This window comes from Erinaceus europaeus, unplaced genomic scaffold, assembly GCF_950295315.1.
Source record: "Erinaceus europaeus unplaced genomic scaffold, mEriEur2.1 scaffold_669, whole genome shotgun sequence".
In the NCBI taxonomy this organism is placed as follows: Eukaryota; Metazoa; Chordata; class Mammalia; order Eulipotyphla; family Erinaceidae; genus Erinaceus; species Erinaceus europaeus.
Window position 1 is genome coordinate 13,398 of NW_026647775.1, and position 20,565 is coordinate 33,962.

The 20,565-nt window shown below is 40.3% G+C and overlaps 1 protein-coding gene and 1 pseudogene across 3 annotated transcripts; both read right to left on the reverse strand.

The window, feature by feature from the left end:
- Positions 1-212: 212 nt before the first annotated feature.
- On the reverse strand, positions 213-20,515 carry RWDD4 (RWD domain containing 4). 3 transcript variants are annotated; one of them, XM_060184374.1, is made up of 8 exons: positions 20,256-20,515; positions 13,224-13,304; positions 9,090-9,171; positions 8,300-8,405; positions 8,062-8,209; positions 5,955-6,072; positions 3,210-3,398; positions 213-1,934 (listed from the first exon to the last, which is right to left on the reverse strand). In XM_060184374.1, exons 3-7 carry the CDS (start codon positions 9,124-9,126, stop codon positions 3,307-3,309), a joined length of 501 nt encoding a protein of 166 aa, XP_060040357.1. In that variant the 5' UTR covers positions 9,127-9,171; positions 13,224-13,304; positions 20,256-20,515; the 3' UTR covers positions 213-1,934; positions 3,210-3,306. The 3 variants fall into 3 exon arrangements, with proteins under 3 accessions (XP_060040357.1, XP_060040356.1, XP_060040358.1); XM_060184373.1 differs by lacking the exon at positions 9,090-9,171 and having other exon boundaries at positions 8,300-8,409; XM_060184375.1 differs by lacking the exon at positions 20,256-20,515 and having other exon boundaries at positions 8,300-8,409; positions 13,224-13,251.
- On the reverse strand, positions 5,160-5,591 carry LOC103123405 (COX assembly mitochondrial protein 2 homolog; annotated as a pseudogene).
- Positions 20,516-20,565: the final 50 nt, after the last annotated feature.

Below are 20,565 nucleotides of genomic sequence, written 5' to 3' on the forward strand. Positions count from 1 at the left end.
GAGCAGTGCTCTGGTAACAAAACAAAACAAAACAAACAAAACCCCCCCAAAAACCTGTGCTACTTCCCCAGTCCTAAAAACATTTTAAATCTGACATACTGAACAGTTTCCAGTAAGAAGGGATATTTTGCACCATAAAGTTATGTAGATTTTTATTATAAAGTGAACAGTTTTCTCTTGAGCAATGTGAAATAAAACATGCACACAGATCATTGTGTGTAATTCAGATTTTATTGCTTAATAATGACATCAGTCCATACAATTTTAAGTAAACAGACTTTTAGAAAATATACTGGGATGATGGCAATATTGATGACAATATTCAAGTGTTTTCACATAAGGTTGTAAGAGGCACCACTGCCACCATCACCCCCCAAGTTTGTACATTTCATATAAAAAGAATAAAAATAGTTCATTGGCATTTAACTAGCATCATTCTTTGTAATTGTGAACCATGATAAGCCTGAATAATTTCAGCATCTCCAAAGCAAAATAAAGTATTTTCTTCCACTAGCAGATGTAGCAGTTTCAGTTTCTTCTAAAGAAAGTTAAACAAATCAACACAACAAACACTACACACTCAACCCCCAGACGTGGCATATTCCAGTGGTCACAGACTTTCATGTTTCCCTCTATCATATTCATTCAAGAAATTAAGCGTGACATAGCTTTTGGGAACGTCATTAAAATGTTCTTAGGAGATTTACTTTATGATTCAAATGACTTAGCTGAAGCCAGTGTTAAAGTGGCTCTTATGCTAAGGAAATTTCCTTAATAGCTATTTAAGCTCTCTGACCACAGCTACAGTGGTATCACCTGAAGCACCAATAATCTTCCAGAGACGACAGAAAGATTTACAAGCATGCTGTAAGCTGGGGAGTAATACGGAATCACTCAGCATTACCGGAAATCACACACCAACATCAGTAACTTCCTAGTAAAATAACACTAACTTTTCCTCTATTATCAAGTCAAGCATGTACTACAGCTTTTGGCATACTTCTATGTCTGTTATTACAAAGATCTCAAATTGAGAAATACATTTAGAGAATAGAACAGACACGCTGAAAAGAAACGAAGACTTAAGATGTGGTTTTTAAAGCATTAAGAAGACCTTGGTTACCAACAATGGAAAAATACACAATAGCAGATAAATAGGAATTTATTAAAACTACTGTCTCCAATGATACAACAATGACATATTAAGGCATCTTCCCCCCCCCCATCTTGGTATGTGCAGCAAAATAGATGTTTTAAATAGGAACTGGCATTTCTGCCCCAGTGATCTCTAATGTATTTGGCAGATTTGCTTTTATACTCTTAGTCCACAAAGCACTGAAAAGGCTCATGACCAAAGGTCATGAGCCAAACCAAAGCATCAAACAGGTACTCATTTATATAAGAGAAGCAGTTCACCTTGAAGAATAAAAAGGAACTACAGAGAAAGTTAGTTATAAAGTTCAAATGCTAGTATTCAAATTTGAGGTTTCAGTAATTAAAAGGAAGAAGGGATGAAAACTTTATTGGGATGAAAGTTTGGAAAGGGCTTCATACTCCTTTAAAAAATATCACATCCACTAGAGTAAGGTCATATAAATTAACCATGATTATTTTTTATTTCCTTCTTCTGTCCACTTACACTATCCAACGGGGTGCATACAGTATGCTAACAACATTTTCACCTTTTATGAAGGCAAGTTTGTGAAAATCAGTTAGTACAACCAGATCTCATCGTGACTTTTTAGCTTACAACAATTTTTTTACATAAGAAACATATAAAAAGCTATTTTATTTATTTTTTATAAAAAGCCACCTCAATACCAGAAAGAGTAATGAAAGATTTTGAACCCAGTTTACTTTTCCAAGGATGATCTTCTCTCATCTCAAACTCCAAGTGCTATTTATTCATCATCCTTGGAGCCAGTCTTGCTCAGCTGTAAAAAGAGATGGAGACAAATATTCAAATGAAAGCCACCATGGTATTTGATGTTTCCCTCCCACTTGGTGCCCAAATTTATAGTTAATAAAATAGGCAACAAGGTTCAACTAACATACCATCTACAGCTTTTACTGGATGTAATTAATTTTCAACTTCAGACCCAGTTACTTCAATAAGGATACTTTACCAAAATTATCTTCACAGAGCAAGAAGCAGGGGGAAAAAAAATCCCTGCCTTCCCAAGATATAAATGGAAGCTTCGGCCTATGGTGGTATAGGGGAATTGAACCTGGGACTTGGGAGCTTCAGGCATGGAAATCTTTTTGCATAACAACTATCCTATCTCTTCCATCCAAACAATAAATCCTTATTTTTTTTTTTTCTTCTCCCTGTTAGGGGCCTGGGAGGCGGTGGTTTAAACCAGACCTATATGGCAATAACTTTTTACAAAAATATTTCCTCCCATCTTGCAAGATTATTCAAATTTCACTTTCATTTATAGTTTGAAATTCCAATTTATATTTATGGGGACTCTCTTAAAAACATAAAAAAATCTGGAACTAGAAAAGGAAGAGCACTATAGGTTAATTTGATCATTTCCTTTTTGACGTACCTAGGACAACACTAAGTCCACATCAGAGAAGGGGTCTGAGTGAATGGGAGAATGCCAGAGAGGGTTCACCCATATAGACATCTTGTACTTCTTATTAGTCTTGTCCAAAAAGTTCAAAGTGAAAAGCAGTCAATCTTAAGCATCAAAACCAGAAAATTGTTCTTACAATGATGGGGAGCTATATCTAGGGCCTGTCATAAAAAGTAATTTCTAGGAATCAGGTGGTAGCGCAATGGGTTTAGCACAGGCGGTGCTAAGCGCAAGGACAGGTGTAAGGATCCTGGTTCGAGACTCCGGCTCCCCACCCGCAGGGGTCTGTCTTTCTCTCCCCCTCTCTGTCTTCCCCTTCTCTCTCCACTTCTGTCTGTCCTATCCAACAACAACAACATCAATAACAACAATAACCACAGCAATAAAACAATAAGGGCAACAAAAGGGAATAAATAAAATAAATATTTTAAAAAAAACTTTAAAAAAATAAATAATTTCTACCAAGTGACCAAAGTACTTCTTTCCATGATTTATTTCTTCAGTTTCTCTTTTAGAATCAGTTTGCTCTGACCGTTCTTAAGAATCAGTTAACAAGCAAATAAAACCCAGGAAATCTAAAACTAAGGGTGTAAACAAGAATGCGAAGGATATGCCACATATACTTACATGCTGAAGGTAGAGAAAAAAAGTCAGACATTCCAGGAAAATCCACAGGTGAAAAGGGAGAAAATGAGAAACAAAGACCATTACTTGCTAGCAATAATTATAGCAATTTACTGAAAACTAGAATATAAATATTACATACTTTTACCACATCAACCCAGTTCCATCCTCTGGGAAGTTCACCTTTGTGATCTGGAAGACAAAAAGAGTAATTTTACTTCTAAGACCAATCAGAAATTTAAAAATTTATGCTCTAGCAGACAGGTCCTATGTACAACCCAATACAATACATAAAAATTTAAGTCACATAATTTTAAGTTGGAAAAAAACAAGTTTGTCAGCATTGTGAATTGCAAGCATTGCTCTCCTAGGTATATTTGCTAAGGATGAAACCCAGTTATCAAGGAAAACAGAATGGTGAATTGTTAATGCCAGGAAGAAAAGCTAATTAATGTACTAATTTCACACACTTGTACAACTCTATTACTTTCCTTAAGGTCTCTATTTATTTAAATAATTTAAACTATTTTACTACTTCACAGTTAGTGTTTCAGTAAGAGCTAGGCTCAAGACAAGAGATTTTATAAATGAAGATTTGGCTTTACAATTTAAGGAGGCCTTTGTCCACCAGAGCTGAGCAGTGCTCTGTGGGGCGGGGGTGGGGAGGGGGAGGAGGTAAAAAGTGGAGGAGAAAGCATATGGTTATACAAAGAGATTCTCCTGGCTAAGGTGTCCCAGGTTCAGGTTCAAGTCCCCATACTACCATAAGTCAGAAATGAGCAGTGCTCAGGTAAGAACAAAAAACAAAACAAAACAAAAAAAGCTTTAGTTTAACAGTGATGCTTGAAAAGAAGCTCAATCTTTATTATTATTTTTTAAAAATTTATTTTTGGGTGAGGGAGACTGCATAATAATTATGCAAACAGACTCTCCTGCCTGAGGCTTCTAGGTCCCCTGTGCCACCATAAGTCAGAATTGAGCAGTGCACCAGTTTAAAAAAAAAAAAAATTAAATATCCTCCCTGTAGGTGGGGACTAGGGTATGAACCTGGGTTTTCATGCACTGCAATCTGTGTGCTCAGCCAAGTGTGCACTGCTTACTCCCAATAAGCTAAATCTTATAAAATACTTTATAGTGTGATTTCATTCTTGTAACAGGATAATCAAACATAAAGAACAGGTTTTTTTGGTTTTTTTAAAAAATTTATTTCCCAGATCACTTCTCAGCACTGGCTTATGGTGTTGTGAAGGGAATGAACCTGGGACTTTGGAGACTCAGGCATAAGGTCTCTGCATAACCATTATGCTATCTCCCATTATGTTACTGTAAAGATTGGTTTAAATAAACAACCTAAAATGTTTATTTAAAACATTTCCTTAAATTTAATGTATGATTGCCTAAGGCTTCGAGGTCCCAGGTTCAAGCCCCTGTCCCACCATAAGCCAGAACTGAGTAGTACATTGGTAGAGTAGAAAGTACTAAAGGGGGAGGAGTCGGATGGTAGTGTAGTGGGTTAAATGTACGTGGCGCAAAGCACAAGGACCGGGATAAGGATCCTGGTTCAAGCCCCCGGTTCTCCACCTGCAGGGAGTTGCTTCACAGGTGGTGAAGCAGGTCACAGGTGTCTATCTTTCTCTCCACCTGTCTTTCCCATCTGTCTCCATTTCTCTGTCCTACCCAACAACGACAACATCAACAATAATAACTACAATAATAAAACAACAAGGGCAACAAAAGGGAATAAATAAATATTAAAAAAAAAAAAAAGTAAGTACTAAAGGCTCTGCCCAACAAATGTTCAAAATCCAAGCTTCCATATGTCTCCATGGCTTGACTTTTCAATGATCACTTTCCATTCAAAGGATTCCAAAGACCAAATGAAGACAGAATTCTTTTGGCTATCAGCCAAGAGTCCTTAGTTCTCTCAACCAAGGTTTCCAGTGAATATGGAATTCATTTTTCAGATTACTCTGAAGGATTGAAAAGTTTCTTTCACATCGCATCGCCATGCTCCCTACTCTTCATCCTCCTTTCATGGTACTCTTTCTTCAAACATTTTTCTCATCTTCTAATCAAGATCATTGCAATGACCAAAAAATTTCAGAATATTGTGATTTTTGTGACATTCCTTAAGCAAGTTAATCAAGACATTGCAATCTTCAGTGCGCAAGTGTGGAGATAAGTCAGGATGCATCTTTAGGAGAAGGTGATGAGGCACAGCAGAACAACCTGGTTATGTACACACACTACAGTGAACATGGACCCAGGTTCAAGCCCCTGGTCTCCACCTGACTTGTGGCTGTACCTGGAGGCCTGAGGCAGGACTCACCCTCCACGACTGTGACTCTGAAGCCCGAGTCCTGGGCAGCGCCGGGGGACTTGCGCGCGGTGCGCCAGTATTTACCTTTTAAACCTACATATATTCATCACGTACTCATATTACACTAAAAATCTACCAACTTACCTCTGTTAAAAAAGAAAAAATATGGGGACAGGAGGTGGAGTGCATGTTACAATGCTCAGGAACCCTGGTTTGAGCCCCTAGTCCCCACCTGCAGGGGAAAAGCTTTGGGAGTGGTAAAACAGTGCTTTAGTTGTCTCTCTCTGTCTCTTTTCCTCTGTATCACTCCTTTCCCTCTCAATTTCTGGCTGTGTCTCTTCAATAAATAAATAAAGATTAAAAAAGAGAGAGAATGTTTGATTTATTAAAAAAAAAAAGAAAGAAAGAAAGAAAAGAAAAACACAAACCTGTTTTATCTGCCAGCTTACGTTTCTGGGCTTTTGAAAGTTGCTCTTTTTTGTCTTTTTTCTTACTTGATGGGGCTGTACTAGGAGTGTCAACAGAGATGATATTGCTTATAGATATCTAGGGAAAAAAACAAAACAAAGCTTAGATTCATGCCTCAAAATTCATTGTATTATGCAAAATATAACTTTTCTGAAATGAGCTGATAATTTCCAGATTTATGAAGAGAATACCCTCTTCTGTGATTATTAATTTATCAAAGCAAGATATTACTGGCTTCCCTCTTATGAAAATTCAGTGGTATAGGGTTCAGCTAGAGTCTCTAGGGCTGTGCTTCTTGTCAGGGGAACATTTCACAGTCAATGAGCTCTGCTGTCTCTCCTGTGTGTGTGTGTGTGTGTGTAGAGGACATAATAACACTCCACACGTGGTAACCAAGACCCTAGAAAAGATCTCTGACTTGCTTTAAGTTGAAGTTCTGAATTCCAGCTAATCTGCTATTATTTGTAAATTTAATTTCTTTGTAAAAATCACCCAGAGTCAAGCCCCAGATCCTCACCTGCAAGAGGCAAGCTTCACAAGTGGTAAAATAGTGCTGGAGGTCTCTCTCTTTCTCTCTGCCCAACCTCCTCTCCCAATTTGTCTCTAGTCATAACAAAAAAAATTTTGGGTTTAAGTAATCAGAGTTTGTGAACAGGCAAACTTAACCATATTGCCTAGGTGTCACACATATTACTGTAAAGGCATGTCTATTACTCACTTGATCCTTACTATTATTTTATAAAATTGGTACCATTCTAATCTATTTTTTTAATTGCTACCAGGGTTATTGCTGGGGCTCAGTGCTTGCAGGAGGAATCCAATGCTCCTAGTGGGCACCCCCCCCATTTTATTAGATAGGACAGAGAGAAATTGAGAGGGGGTGGGGAAACAAAAGAGGGAGAAAGATAGACACTTGCAGAACTGCTCTACCGCTCATGAAGTGTCCCCCTTGCAGGTGGGGAGCAGGGGCTCAAAACCAGGTCTTTGTGCATGACAATGTGTGAACTTGATCAGGAGTGTCACCACCTGGCCCTGATACTATTATAATCTTATATGCTCTTTTTAGATAAGGAAATGATGAATGATGAAAATGAGGACTTGAACCCAAAGGGTCTGACCCCACAGTTCATTGAAGAACTCTTCCTTCTAGCGTCCCTTAAACTGCCTTTCAGTGTTCTGGTTCCTCTGAGAATGTGGACACCAGCCCATTCAAGTGGCAGACATGACCTTTGCTCTCAAAAACCTTAGAGTTTGGCTCCCCAGATAAAACTCCATTAGTAGTACACCTTCAGTGAAAGTTATTTAAACTCAGGACTTGGTGCAACGGGCTCCAGTACGGAGCTCCCAATCTACTGGGATTCCCTATGTAAGTAGAGCAATAAACTGTTGCTATATGAATGAATATGACTTCTGGCCAGCATCTACAGATAGAGGCTAGTTGCCAGGAGAACCAATCATGCCCTCATGATCTCTTAAGTGGAAATTAGGAGTTGAGTCAGTTTCCAATGATTTAATCAGTAATTAACCATGGAATGATTTAATCAACCACATCTATGTCATGAAGCTTCTATAAATCCTACCCCTCCCCACTGGACTGGATACGGGGAGCTTCTGGGTCGGTGCTAACGGGTGACTGGGGTAGAATCTGGAGAAAACATGGAAGTTCTGTGCCTCTTCTCACCATCCTTACACATTTCTTCCATCTGACTGTCCCCTGAGTTACATCCTTTTATAATAAGCTGGTGATCTAGTCAGTTAATGCTTCTCAGAGTTCAAGAGCCACTGTGGCAAATCACCAAACACAGGGAGGAGGTGGCTGAGACTGCTGATGGAATATACAGCCAGTTGGTCAAAGCACAGGTAATAATCTGGACTGATGACTGGGGATTGTCTTGAAGGACTAAGACTTAAAGCGGAGTTATTGTGACACTGGCTATCAAATCCAGGTCCTCATGTATGTGCTTTACCTTCTGATTTAAACACTAACTAGTAAACTAGTATAAACATTACTAGCGAAGCAAGACCAAATGAAAACAAAATCCTGACCCCAAAGAATCCCGCACTCACTGTGGAATTAACAGGATGGTGATTCTCCATGAACAGATCTTTGTTGTCCTTGGCATATTCAAACAATGTGTAGGTCATAGCGGTCCCGAGATTAACTTCCACAGCTTCTTGCAACTTGGCTAATATACTCTGCTTTACAGCTGATGATCTATAGTGCACAAGAAATAGGTTTGCTAACAGAAAAGTAAAAATATTATAAGAAAGAGAGAAAAAAAAAAGAAAATGAAACACTACTTACATTGTGTTGTTAAAAAAAGCATTCATAGATATAATTGGAGGCGTCTGGGGATATGTTTCTGTCCAAGAGATCTCTATTAAAAAGGCTTTGGGATCACCATTTTCACCTATCTGAAGAAAAGGGAAATCTTAGGCTTGTAAAAAGCAACTGGAATACGAAATGCTAAATGATGATTTTTCTAATAATGAACTCTAACAAATGCTCATGCTTAGTTCAGAAATGTAATAATATCTAAAAAACTTAGGGATGGGCCAGGCAGTAGTGTACCTGGCAGAGCATAGGTGTTACAATGCTCAGGGAGCTGGGTCCACTGTTCCCAGCAGCCATTTTTTTTCCCTTTAAATTTGTCTAAACTTGACAGGAGGGAGGGAGAGAAGAAAAACACTTGCAGCCCTGCTTCACTGCTTGTGAAACGTCGCCCCCTGCAGATGGGACCAGGGGCTTGAACCCTGGTCCTAGCACATGGTAATGCATGTGCTAAATCGGGTGCACCCTCTCCCAATTACTTTCTTGTTCTCCACTACAGAAACATTTCCTTTTCCCAATATCCATGCCTTCTTATCCTCTGCTTGTGCTAAATCATTTGAATGTAAACTGCAGACATCTTGAAATGTTCTTTAATCATGGGTATTCTCATTTATAATCAGGATATTATTATCACAACCAGGAAATTCAACAATGTTATGATACTCTGCAGATTTCTTCAATGTAAAGCCACTCTTTTCCATTTATAAGTGAAAGTAATCTGACAGCATAGGAAGTGGCACAACAGATAAAGTGTTGGACTCACAAGCATGAGGTCCTGAGTTCAATGCTTGGCATGACATGTGTCAGAGGGATACTCTGGTTCTTTCTCCACTCCAATCACACTCCTATTGATAAATAAAATAAATCTTAAAAAAAAAAAAGAAGTAATCTGGAGAGTAATACTACAAATAGATTTCTTTACAGTTTTTCTTTCCTTTTTAAAAATTTATTTATTATGTGAGAGAAAGACAAGAACCATTCTGGCACATGGGATGCTGGGGATTGAATCTGAGACCTCATGATTAACAGTCCAGTTCTACCCACTGTGCTACCTCTCAGGCCATTCATTAATAAATTTTTACCACAGGTGTTCATTAATAATCTTACCTGATGCGAAATCACATTGCTGGGTCTAAACTGGTTATCTTTCCAATAAACTATGAGTTGATTAATGAGTCAGTATCTCATTCTTGCTCAGGGCTCTGCTAGTCTTTTTTTTTTTTTTTTGCAAATGTGTTGCATTGCTTACTAAAAAACATGACTATTTTTGTGATCTGGGAGGTGGCACTGGACTCTCAAGCATGAGATCCCGGGTTCAATCCCCAGCAGCACATGTACCAGAGTGATTTCTGGTTCTTTCTCTCTCTCCTCCTATCTTTCTCATTAATAAATGAATAAAATATTTAAAAAGACAATTAATATTTTACATATTTTTCCCAATGAAATTTATTTTGCTATCTAAATATTATAAAAACGGTGATATACTATCACTGTTTATTCATATTATCATTTCAGAAAATAAAAGAACTGGATTACATACTAGAAAAATCTCACTTCAGATGCTTCATTGTTTTAAAAAAAAGAAAGAACTCTGTTACATGTGAAACATTTTTACTGTTACTTTTTTTTTTTTTTAATTCATTGGATAGAGACAGCCAGAAATCGAGAGGGTAGGGGGAGGTAGAGAGGGAGAGACGGAGAGACACCTGTAGACCTACTTCACCCCTGGTGAAGATTTCCCCCTTGCTTGAAGGACTGGGGGCTTGAACCTGGGTCCTTTTGCACCATAATGTGTGTTTAACCAGGTGCACCACCACCTGGTCCCTTGGAGTTTTTAAAAAATCTTTTTGTGGAGGAGATTATACTTCACAGTGAAGTCATTGACCACTGATACATGGGTACAATTTTCATTATGTACCAGACCTCAAAGTTCTCTTCAGCCCCCCACTTCTTCTCCTTTCCAAGTCCTTTGCTTTGGTGTAATACTCTATGTCCATAATTCACTTTGTATTCTCCCTCCCTGCCCCTATTTACTAAGTCCTGTTTATAAGTGAGATCATTATGATTTCTTTTTTTTAACCTCAAATTATTAATTGATTCACTTTTATTTTTTGACAACTCATATTTTATTTCCACTCCCCCAGTCAATCATACCCATTAACAAGATAAGGTCAGGCTTAGAAACTATGTCTAAGCCCTTAGTCCCTATCTGCAAGGAAGAAGGCCCCGAGTGTCAGAGCAGTGTAACAAGTGTGTATCTTGCTCCTCTCTTCGTATCTTCTCAATCTCTATTAAAAAAAAAAAAAAAAGCCACCAAGAACAGTGGAGTCATGTAAGCAGTCATAACCTTGGTGGGAAATAAATAATATAAAAGATGTTAAATAATCTTGAGGATCAGTTGAAGTTTCTATACAAGCTGATTCTCTGCATAGTGGATTTATCAGTCATGCTCATACTTTTTTTAAAAAAAATATTTATTTATTCCCTTTTGTTGCCTTGTTGTTTTATTGGTGTAGCCTTGTTGTTTTATTGTTGTAGCTATTATTGTTGTTGTTGATGTTGTCATTGTTGGATAGGACAGAGAGAAATAGAGAGAGGAGGGGAAGACAAGAGAGGAGGAGGGGAAGACAAGAGAGGAGGAGGGAAAGATAGAGAAGGGACTCCCCTGCAGGTGGGGAGCTGGGGGCTCGAACTGGGATCTTTACATCTGTCCTTTCGCTTTGCACCATGTGCGCTTAACCCGCTGTACTACCACCTGACTTCCAGCTCATACTTTTTTACTATTTAAAATATATGTATATATATTTAAACTTTTAGAATTATCTTGTCTAGTAGGACAGAGAGAAATGAGAGGGAAGGGAGATAGAGAGGGAGGGTCAGAGACACCTGTGGCACTGCTTCATTGCTTGTGAAGCTTTCCCCACTGTAGATGGGGTGGGGTGCTTGAACCTGGGTCCTTGCATACGGTAACACTTGTACTTTCACCAAGTGTGCTTAATGCTTGGCCCCTATGAGCATACTTTAACTAAAGAATTAAAAAATAATAGCAGTTACTTGCTTTACGCAACTACTATATATATTTTTTTCTTTTGCCTCCAGGGTTATTGCTGGGGCTCGGTGCTTGCACTACGAATTCACTGGTCCTGGAGGCCATTTTTTCCTAGTTTGTTGCCCTTGTTTGTTGTCGTCGTCATTATTATTATTGTTGTCACTGCTATTGCTGTTGTTGGATAGGACAGAGAGAAATCGAGAGAGGAGAAGAGACAGAGAGGGGGAAAGAAAGACAGATAACTACAGACCTGCCTCACCTCCAGTGAAGTGACACTCCCCCCTCCCCCAGCAGGTGGGGAGCCAGGGGTTCAAACCAGGATCCTTACGCTGGTCCTTGCGCTTGGCGCCATGTACACTTAACCTGCTGCACTACCACCCGACTCCCCTATGTGTTTTTTTTTTAAATTTTTTTCCTAAAATCTTTTATTTATTATTGGATAGACAGAAAGATATTGAGACAGGGAGAGATAGAGGAGAGAGACAGAGAGATACCTGCAGTCCTGCTTTACCACTTGTAAAATGTCCCCCTGCACATGGGCACCAGGGACTTGAACCTGGGTCCTTGTGTGCTGTAATGTGAGGGCTTAGCCAGGTGTGCCACCGTCTGGCCCTCAACCACTATGTTCTTCTTCCTCTTTTTTAATTTCTTTATTGGGGAATTAATGTTTTACATTCGACAGTAAATACAATAGTTTGTACATGCATAACATTTCTCAGTTAACCACTATGTTCTGATGTTGTACATAGGAATGAATTACTACATGCGTCAGTGGGCTGGACACTGAAGATAAGGTCGGTCATTCCTCTCTTCATGGGAAATAGACATTTAAAGGACTCCATTAATTGCAGAATGATGAATTGTTCCAAAGTGACAGAACATTTATTTTAAATTGTGATAATGTTAACCACAAAACTTATTAAAAATAAACCATTACTAGTCATGAACATTTGAATAACTGGTTTTTATTAGCTATTTATGAAACAACATATTGGCAATGTTTCATGTTGAGGGTAGGGATAGATAGCATTAATGGTCATGCAAAGATTTGACTCTCATGCCTGAGGCTCTGAACTCCCAGGTTTAATCCCCTATACCACCATGAGCCAGAGCTGAGAAGTGCTCTGTTTAAAATAAATAAATAATAAAATAAATAAGTAATGTTTCATGTAGACTACATTTTGAGCAGAGCTGATTTAAATTCAAAGTCTAAACTTCACATGGAAAAATATTCACATAGATAATACAGAATTAAGAAAATATCATATCAAGGTAGTAAGAATAGTAGGCTCATCAAGATTGCTCACCTGGGAGGTTCCCTGCTTTGTCATGGGAATGAACCAAGTTCAAGTCCTGCCCGCACTGCATTGAGGGAAGCTTCAGTACTGTGGTGTCTTTCCCTTTCTCACTTTGTCTGTCTCTCTCTTTTATATTTGAAAAAGTGGTGAAGCTCCAGTGATAATAGAAAAAAGAAAAAACTAGACTTGGAATACAAATCTGGATTTTAATCCCAATATTTATCAGTACCAACTAACTATAGGAGTTTAGGAAGTTATAAGTCAGACATTATCTTCAAAAGGTAAAATCACATCATTTCTAAGGTTTCCTCCATTTCTAATAGTTATGATTCTATTATAAGTAAAATATATTTTTCTTGGTTTTTAGAAGCTTCTGAACTAAGTTTTCAAATGTTAATAATGGATGATGACTAAACTTACATTTAAATGCTCCAGAAAATTTGAAGACATAATAAGGTTAAATCAGTAAATTTTATAAGAGCAGCATTTTTAGCAGCCTTTAGTCTTCTCTAGCAAAGTGGAAATTATTCCTTTTCATGCCATGACTTACCCTATATTGAAAGGAAACTGGACTTAATTCCCGGAAACTTTCATCTCCTTCATAAATAGAACGTAATGCTTCTAGCTCCATCTGAAAGAAGTGAAACAAATAATTTAACTTAGTGGTATAAGTGGGTTAGATATAGGTTTTAATTAGTGAGATGGTTTAAAAGGCAGAGCACATAAAAAATATATATGACAATATATGATGCCCAGAATTTGATCCCAACATTCATGACTAGAGAGGTAATCTCTAGGGGAAGAGAGAAAGAGAGAGAGAGAGAGAGACTTTGAGTTTCTGTTTTAAGGCCATTTTACCATGAAAAGCTTGGCTAATTCTATGACCTTTGAAGTTTACAATATGTGTGATTACACTAATCACTATAATAAAAAAAAACATTAACTTTGAAACTATGTACCAGGCACTGCTAAGCATTTCATAGTGCGGCATCTTATTTAATTCTCACATCCAATTGTGAAGAAAAGATTATTTGCTCTTTGCTACCAGGGAGATTCAGTTTAAATAAATTCCAGAGCACATGTGCCCTTGAACTGCTAAAAAGTAACTTTCCATAGAAGGATCATTGGGAGTCAGGCGGTAGCACAGCAGGTTAAGCACACATCCTAAAGTGCAAAGGATCCAGATTCGAGGCCCCGCCCCGGCTCCCCACCTGCAGGAGGTCGCTTCGCCAGCAGTGAAGCAGGTCTGTAGGTGTCTATCTTTCTCTCCTCCCCTCTCCATTTCTCTCTATCCTATCCAACAACGACAGCTAGGACAACAATAACAAGGGCAACAAAACGGGAAAAATAGCCTCCAGGAGCAGTGGATTCATAGTGCAGGTACCCAGCCCCAGCAAAAACCCTGTAGGTGGGCGGAGGTAGACAGCATAATGGTTATGCAAAGAGACTCTCATGCCCAGGTTCAATCCCCTGCACCACCATAAGCCAGAGCTGAGCAGTGCTCTGGTAAAAAATAAAATAAAATAAAATAAAATAAAATAAAATAAAATAAACCCTGTAGGCAAATAAAAAAAAATCATAAAACTTTAACATGAGGAATATGGAGCATAATTAATTTCCCACTTCTAATCCTTCCAATACAACTAAAACAAAAAAGAACTTAACAAAACTTATAGAGTTAGGGGAGAAAAAAAAAAGTTGATAGGATTGACCCAAGATGAAAAAGCAGTCAAAGAAAATGTAACTAGTAACCCTGGTTGGAAAAAATGTCTTTGAACATTGTGGGATTACAAAAGATAAGACTCAATCACTCTTTGTGATTACAGATGAATACCTGAACAAAGGAGAAAAGAAAGATTACACCAGGGCAGATAGATTTCGTTTTCTTTAGGGGAATGTCAAAGTTCTATAAAAGAAAGATACTGAGTTAGCTCTACATGGACACAGTTGCAGAATAGATTCTTAAAAGTCTGTTAGGATCTGGATTGAACAAGGAGTAATTCCTAGGGTCTAGAAAATATGTGAAGGTGGGAGTCGGGCGGTAGCGCAGTGTGTTAAGCGCAGGTGGCACGAAGTACAAGGACCAGCGCAAGGATCCTGGTTTGAGCCCCCGGCTCCCCACCTGTAGGGGAGTCGCTTCACAAGCGGTGAAGCAGGTCTGCAGGTGTCTGTCTTTCTCTCCCCCTTCCTGTCTTCCCCTCCTCTCTCCACTTCTCTCTGTCCTGTCCAACAACGACGACATCAATAACAACAACTACAACAATAAAACAACAAGGGCAACAAGAGGGAATAAATAAATAAAAATAAATTTTAAAAAATTTTATTTTATTTATTCCCTTTTGTTGCCCTTGTTGTTTTATTGTTGTAGTTATTATTGTTGTTGTCGTCGTTGTTGGATAGGACAGAGAAACGGAGAGAGGAGGGGAAGACAGAGAAGGGGAAAGAAAGATAGACACCTGCAGACCTGCTTCACCGCCTGTGAAGCGACTCCCCTGCAGGTGGGGAGCCGGGGTTTGAACCGGGATCCTTATGCCGGTCCTTGTGCTTTGCGCCACCTGCGCTTAACCCGCTGCGCTACAGCCCGACTCCCAAAAATAAAATTTTTTAAAAAAAGAAAATATGTGAAGGTATATGTAAATAACCCTTCACAGTCAAGGGTCATTTGACTGGTACATTAATAAAAACATGAACCTCCACATTTTATAGGATAAAGAATGTATGGGGGGCAGAGTGGTGCACTGGGTTAAGCACACATAATACGAAGCACAAGGACCTTCTCAAGGATCTCGATTTGAGCCTCCAGCTCCCCACCTACAGGGAGGCCGCTTCACACAAGTGGTGAAACATGTCTGCAGGTGTCTGTCTCTCTCTCCCTCTCTATTCTACTCTCCTCTCTCAATTTCTCCCTGTTCTATATAATAAAATGAAAAATGGGGAGCCAGGTGGTAGCGTAGTGGGTTAAGCGCACATGGCGCAAAGACCAGCATAAGGATCCTGGTTTGAGCCTCTGGCTACCCACCTGCAGGGGAGTCGCTTCACAGGTCTACAGGTGTCTATCTTTCTCTCCCTCTCTCCGTCTTCCCCTCCTCCATTTCTCTCTGTCCTAACAATGACATCAATAATAACTACAACAACAATAAAAAACAACAAGGGCAACAAAAGGTAAAATAAATAAATATAAAAAAAAAAGAAAAATGGCCACCAGGAACAATGGATTCATAAAGCACTGAGCCCCAGCAACAACCCTGGAGGCAAAAAAAAAAAAAAAGTATGGGACATACACTCAATGGAGTGCTCATTAGTCAGCGATTGAAAAGATAATGTGGAAGCTTGGCAATGTCACACCTGGTTTATTACACATTTTCTATGTATAAGGACTCAAATTCAAGCCTCCTGTCCCCACCAGAAGGGAGGAAGCTTCAGGAGTGGTGAAGGAATGTTACAAGTATCTCTCTTTCTCTCTCCCTTTCTATCTCCCCCTCCCCTATTGATATTCTCTGTCTCTATCCAATAAATCAATAAAATAAGTTTTAAAAATTACTTTTTAAAATTTTATTTATAAAAAGGAAACACTGACAAAACCATAGGATAAGAGAAGTACAACTCCACACAATTCCCATCCCCTCCACTGATGGCTTCCCTATTCTTTAACCCTCTGGATGTATGGATCCAAGGTCATTGTGGGATGCAGAAGGTAGAAGGTCTGGCTTCTGTAATTGTTCCCCGCTGAACATGGGCATTGACAGGTCGATCCATACTCCCGCCTGTCTCTCTCTTTCCCTAGTGGGGCGGGGTTATGGGGAAATCAGAGCTCCAGGACACATTGGTGGGGTTGTCTGTCCAGGGAAGTCTGGCTTATGGGGTCGGGCGGTAGTGCAGTGTCGGGCTGGCTTCTCCAGTGGAGACAGACGACCAGAGACTCATGGCTGAGCTGTATGCAGTATCTGTTTATTCATGCAGAACGCAGCACAATCTAAGCCAAGCTAAGCTAAACTAAACTAAACAGAAAACTCACAAACCTGTCCTTATATATACTTGCCAAGTAGGGTGTAAACAGGATGTGAGGTAGAGAGGGTGGAGCAAAAAGAGATTGGTGCAAATCAGGGTGTGACAAGGAGAGGGGGCAGAGCAGGCGAGAATTCTACCACTGAACCACCAATGCCCTGGAGGGTGGGTGGTGCTTAGTTAACAGTGGTTATGTAAATAGAATACAGTGTTAAGCAAGGGGATTAAACCATATGAAACAGAAGGGGTTTTTAGAAGCAGAATTAGAAGCATACCAACAGTGCAGCAGGTTAAGTGCACATGGTATGAAGCACAAGGACCAGCATAAAAATCCCAGTTGGAGCCCCTGGTTCCCCACCTGCAGGGGTGTCGCTTCAGAAGCGGTGAAGCAGGTCTGCAGGTGTCTATCTTTCTCTCCCCATCTCTCTCTCCCCTCCTCTCTAAATTTCTCTCTGTCCTATCCAACAGCAACAACATCAATAACAATAACGACAACAAGGGCAACAAAATGGGAAAAATGGCCTCCAGAAGCAGTGGATGTGTGGTGCAGGAACCAAGCCCCAGCAATAACTCTAGAAGCAAAAATAAAATAAAATAAAATTACTCTTATGAAAAATAAATAAATCAGGGGCCAGATGGTGGCACACCTGGTTGAACACACATGTTACAATGCACAAGGGCCTAGGTTCAAGCCCCTGGTCCCCAGCTACAGAGGGAAAACTTTGTGAGTGGTGTAGCAGGGCTGCAGGTATCTCTCTATCTCGCTCCCTGTCTCCCCTTCCCTCTTGATTGCTGGCTGTCTCTATCCAATAAATAAAGAGAATAAAAAATTAAAACAAACTATTTTACTTAATATTTAACATTTTAATCCTTCTGCCCTTGATTCTTTTCCATAATTTGTAGATGGCAATTTGACGGGTTAACGATTCATACTAGTGGTAGAACAAGACTTCAAATACTCTTGAAAAGCAACCTGACAAGATGAAACTTAACAGAGTAAGCAGAAGAACTTGTCCTTAGACAACTAAATACAAGTAGAAGTTGAAAGACAAATTACTTTGTATGAAACTCTTAAAGGGTTTTAGTTAGCAGTGGATCTGTCCTAAACTATGACAATTTGAAAACATTTTATAAATTTATTAGTTGTGCAAAGACACATGATTACAGGAGAGTAATGTAACTGAATAGGATAAGCAGATGGAGAATGGCTAAAAAAAAAGGAAATCTCCGGAGTCGGGTGGTAGAGCAGCAGGTTTAAGCGCACATGGCGCAAAGCGCAAGGACCGGTGAAAGGATCCCAGTTCAAGCCCCTGGCTCCCCACCTGCAGGGGAGCCACTTTCTTCACAAGCGGTGAGGCAGGTCTGCAGGTTTCTATCTTTCTCTCCCCCTCTGTCTTCCCCTCCTCTCTCCATTTCTCTCTGTCCTACCCAACAATGACGACATCAACAACAAAAATAAAAAACAAACAAGGGCAACAACAGGGAAAATAAATATACATTTAAAAAAAGGAAATCTCAAACCTCCTATGAGAAAAGGTCAAAAACCATCACAATTCACAGTACTGAATTATCAGCCATATGAAATGATGGAATTTCTTTCTTTCTTTCTTTTTTTTTTTTTAACCAGAGCACTGCTCAGCTCTGGCTTATGGTAGAGCAGGGGATTGAACCTGGGACTTTAGAGTCTCAGGCAGGAGAGCCTCTTTGCATAACTATTATGCTATCTACCCCTGCCTGAAATGATGGAATTTCAATCGTCAAAATAGAAATGTGTAAGGTTCCACCATGGCAATTTTGATTCAGTAAGTCTGAAGTGCAGGAATTTCGATCTGTAACATCAAATAGGGATCTCAGGTTGTTTTCTCTGGATCTACCATTCTACAGGCTCACTGCTTCACAGTATGAGCATCTGGTAAGAATGTTTTACAAGGGAATCAGATGTCAACTAGCTTGGACTTTAAGGTGTTTTAATGGTAACTTTCAATCCAGAGATTGGATTATATCATGCAAATTTACTCATTTAATCAGAGCACTCTCAGCTCTGACTGAATCTCTGGGATTGAATCCGGATTTTGTAGTCTCAGGCATGAAAGCCTTTTTGCATAAAGATTATGCTATCTACCCCACACCCAAACACTAGATTTTAAATGACCAGTGAACCAATCACCACTTATTAAGGGCCTTGGATTCATACTGGAGTGTACAACCCTGGGACAAGCACTTTCATTTTACCTTTGTAGTAAAGGCATTTTCTACACTTTACCCTTCCTCATCAGTGTATCTTAGAAAATTAGAAGGTTCAGGAGTCGGGCGGTAGCGCAGTGGGTTAAGCGCACGTGGCGCAAAGAGGCATAAGGTTCCGGGTTCGAGCCCCCTGCTCCCCACCTGCAAGGGAGTCGCTTCACATGCGGTGAAGCAGGTCTGCAGGTGTCTATCTTTCTCTTCCCCTCCTCTCTCCATTTCTCTCTGTCCTATCCAACAACGACAACATCAATAACAACAACAACAATAATAACTACAAAAATAAAACAAGGGCAACAAAAAGGGAATAAATAAAAAAAATAGAAGGTTTAGGCTCGGTGGTACAAGAACCCCATCTTCAAGAGGAACTGGGGGGTGGTGGTGGTTCTCAAGTGGTGAAGCAGTCCTGAGGTCTCTCCCTCTCAATTTCTGTCTGTATTCAAAATAAATAAATCTTGAAGAAGACAAAAAAAAAAAAAAGAAAATTAGAAGGTACCTCTAAGAGATGGCATCCCTCCAGCTCTAGCATTACGATTTTACTTTAGCATTACTTAAGTAAAATCTAGCATCACTTTGACGTCAAAGTGGTATTTTATGAGAAAACAAGAGTGTGAAATAGACAGTTCAGGTGCTACATGTTTGCATAAAATAAGACTTGCTTCTAAAGGCTAAAAGACTCCGACAAACTAGCCAGTACCCATATCCCCCACTCCTAGCACCCCCAATCCAACTAGGTCCATGTACCAGCCCACAGATGTTGAAACTTAAAAGCTAGGCAAAGTGCTCAACTGACAGAGCACCGGACTTGCATATGCCTGAGATTCTACGTTCCAGCCCTGGTGGTGCTCTGGCTTCTCCTTCATTTGAAACTTGCACTCTTCTACTTATTTATTCAAACAAAATCTTTGGAGGCCTGGGAAATGGCTCAGTGGTAGAGCGGAGGGCTTACCAACATAAAGTTCGAGTCCTCTACATACACACATAGATATTCCAATTCCGGTTCGTTCGTATTTAATAAACGGATTCTTACAGGAAAACAATAAAGGTGATCGGTAATCGGCAAAACTCAGTAAAGACGACACATGACATTACTGCACCCGGCTCGCGTCCCAAGGACACTTATCTCTCGGGATTAAGGGGGATTTGGGGCGACCCCGGGGGTTTGCACACCTGACGTTCGCTGAGACTAGTCAAGACGAGGGGTGGGGGTGGACCCCAAGTCCCCAATTCAAGCAGGGCACCCAACTTGGGGACCCTACCCGGTCCGGACACGTGTCCCGCCCGGGTCACCTTCCCAGAGGCGGGGGCGCCGGGGGTGTCCCCGGGGGGGACTCACCTCTTGGTCCTCGTTGGCGCTCATCGCACCGGTTGGGAGTCGCCCCCGGATGGGCGATATCGACCACCCGGAGAAAGCTACTGGCTAGGGACCCTCACGCCGACGCGTTTTCCTTCCGTTCACTCGGCCAGCCTGGAGCCCCGCGCAGCCCTTCCTCTCCGGCAGCTCGGAGCCACCGGCTGGGGGCTGCGGGCGGGGAGCCAGGGGGCCGCGGCGCGCGGGGTGAAGAGGCCCCAAGGCGGTCCTGGCGTAGACCCCGCCCCTTCCCTCCCCGCTTTTCGGATTGGCTGCTTTTCTCCCCGCCTCCAGA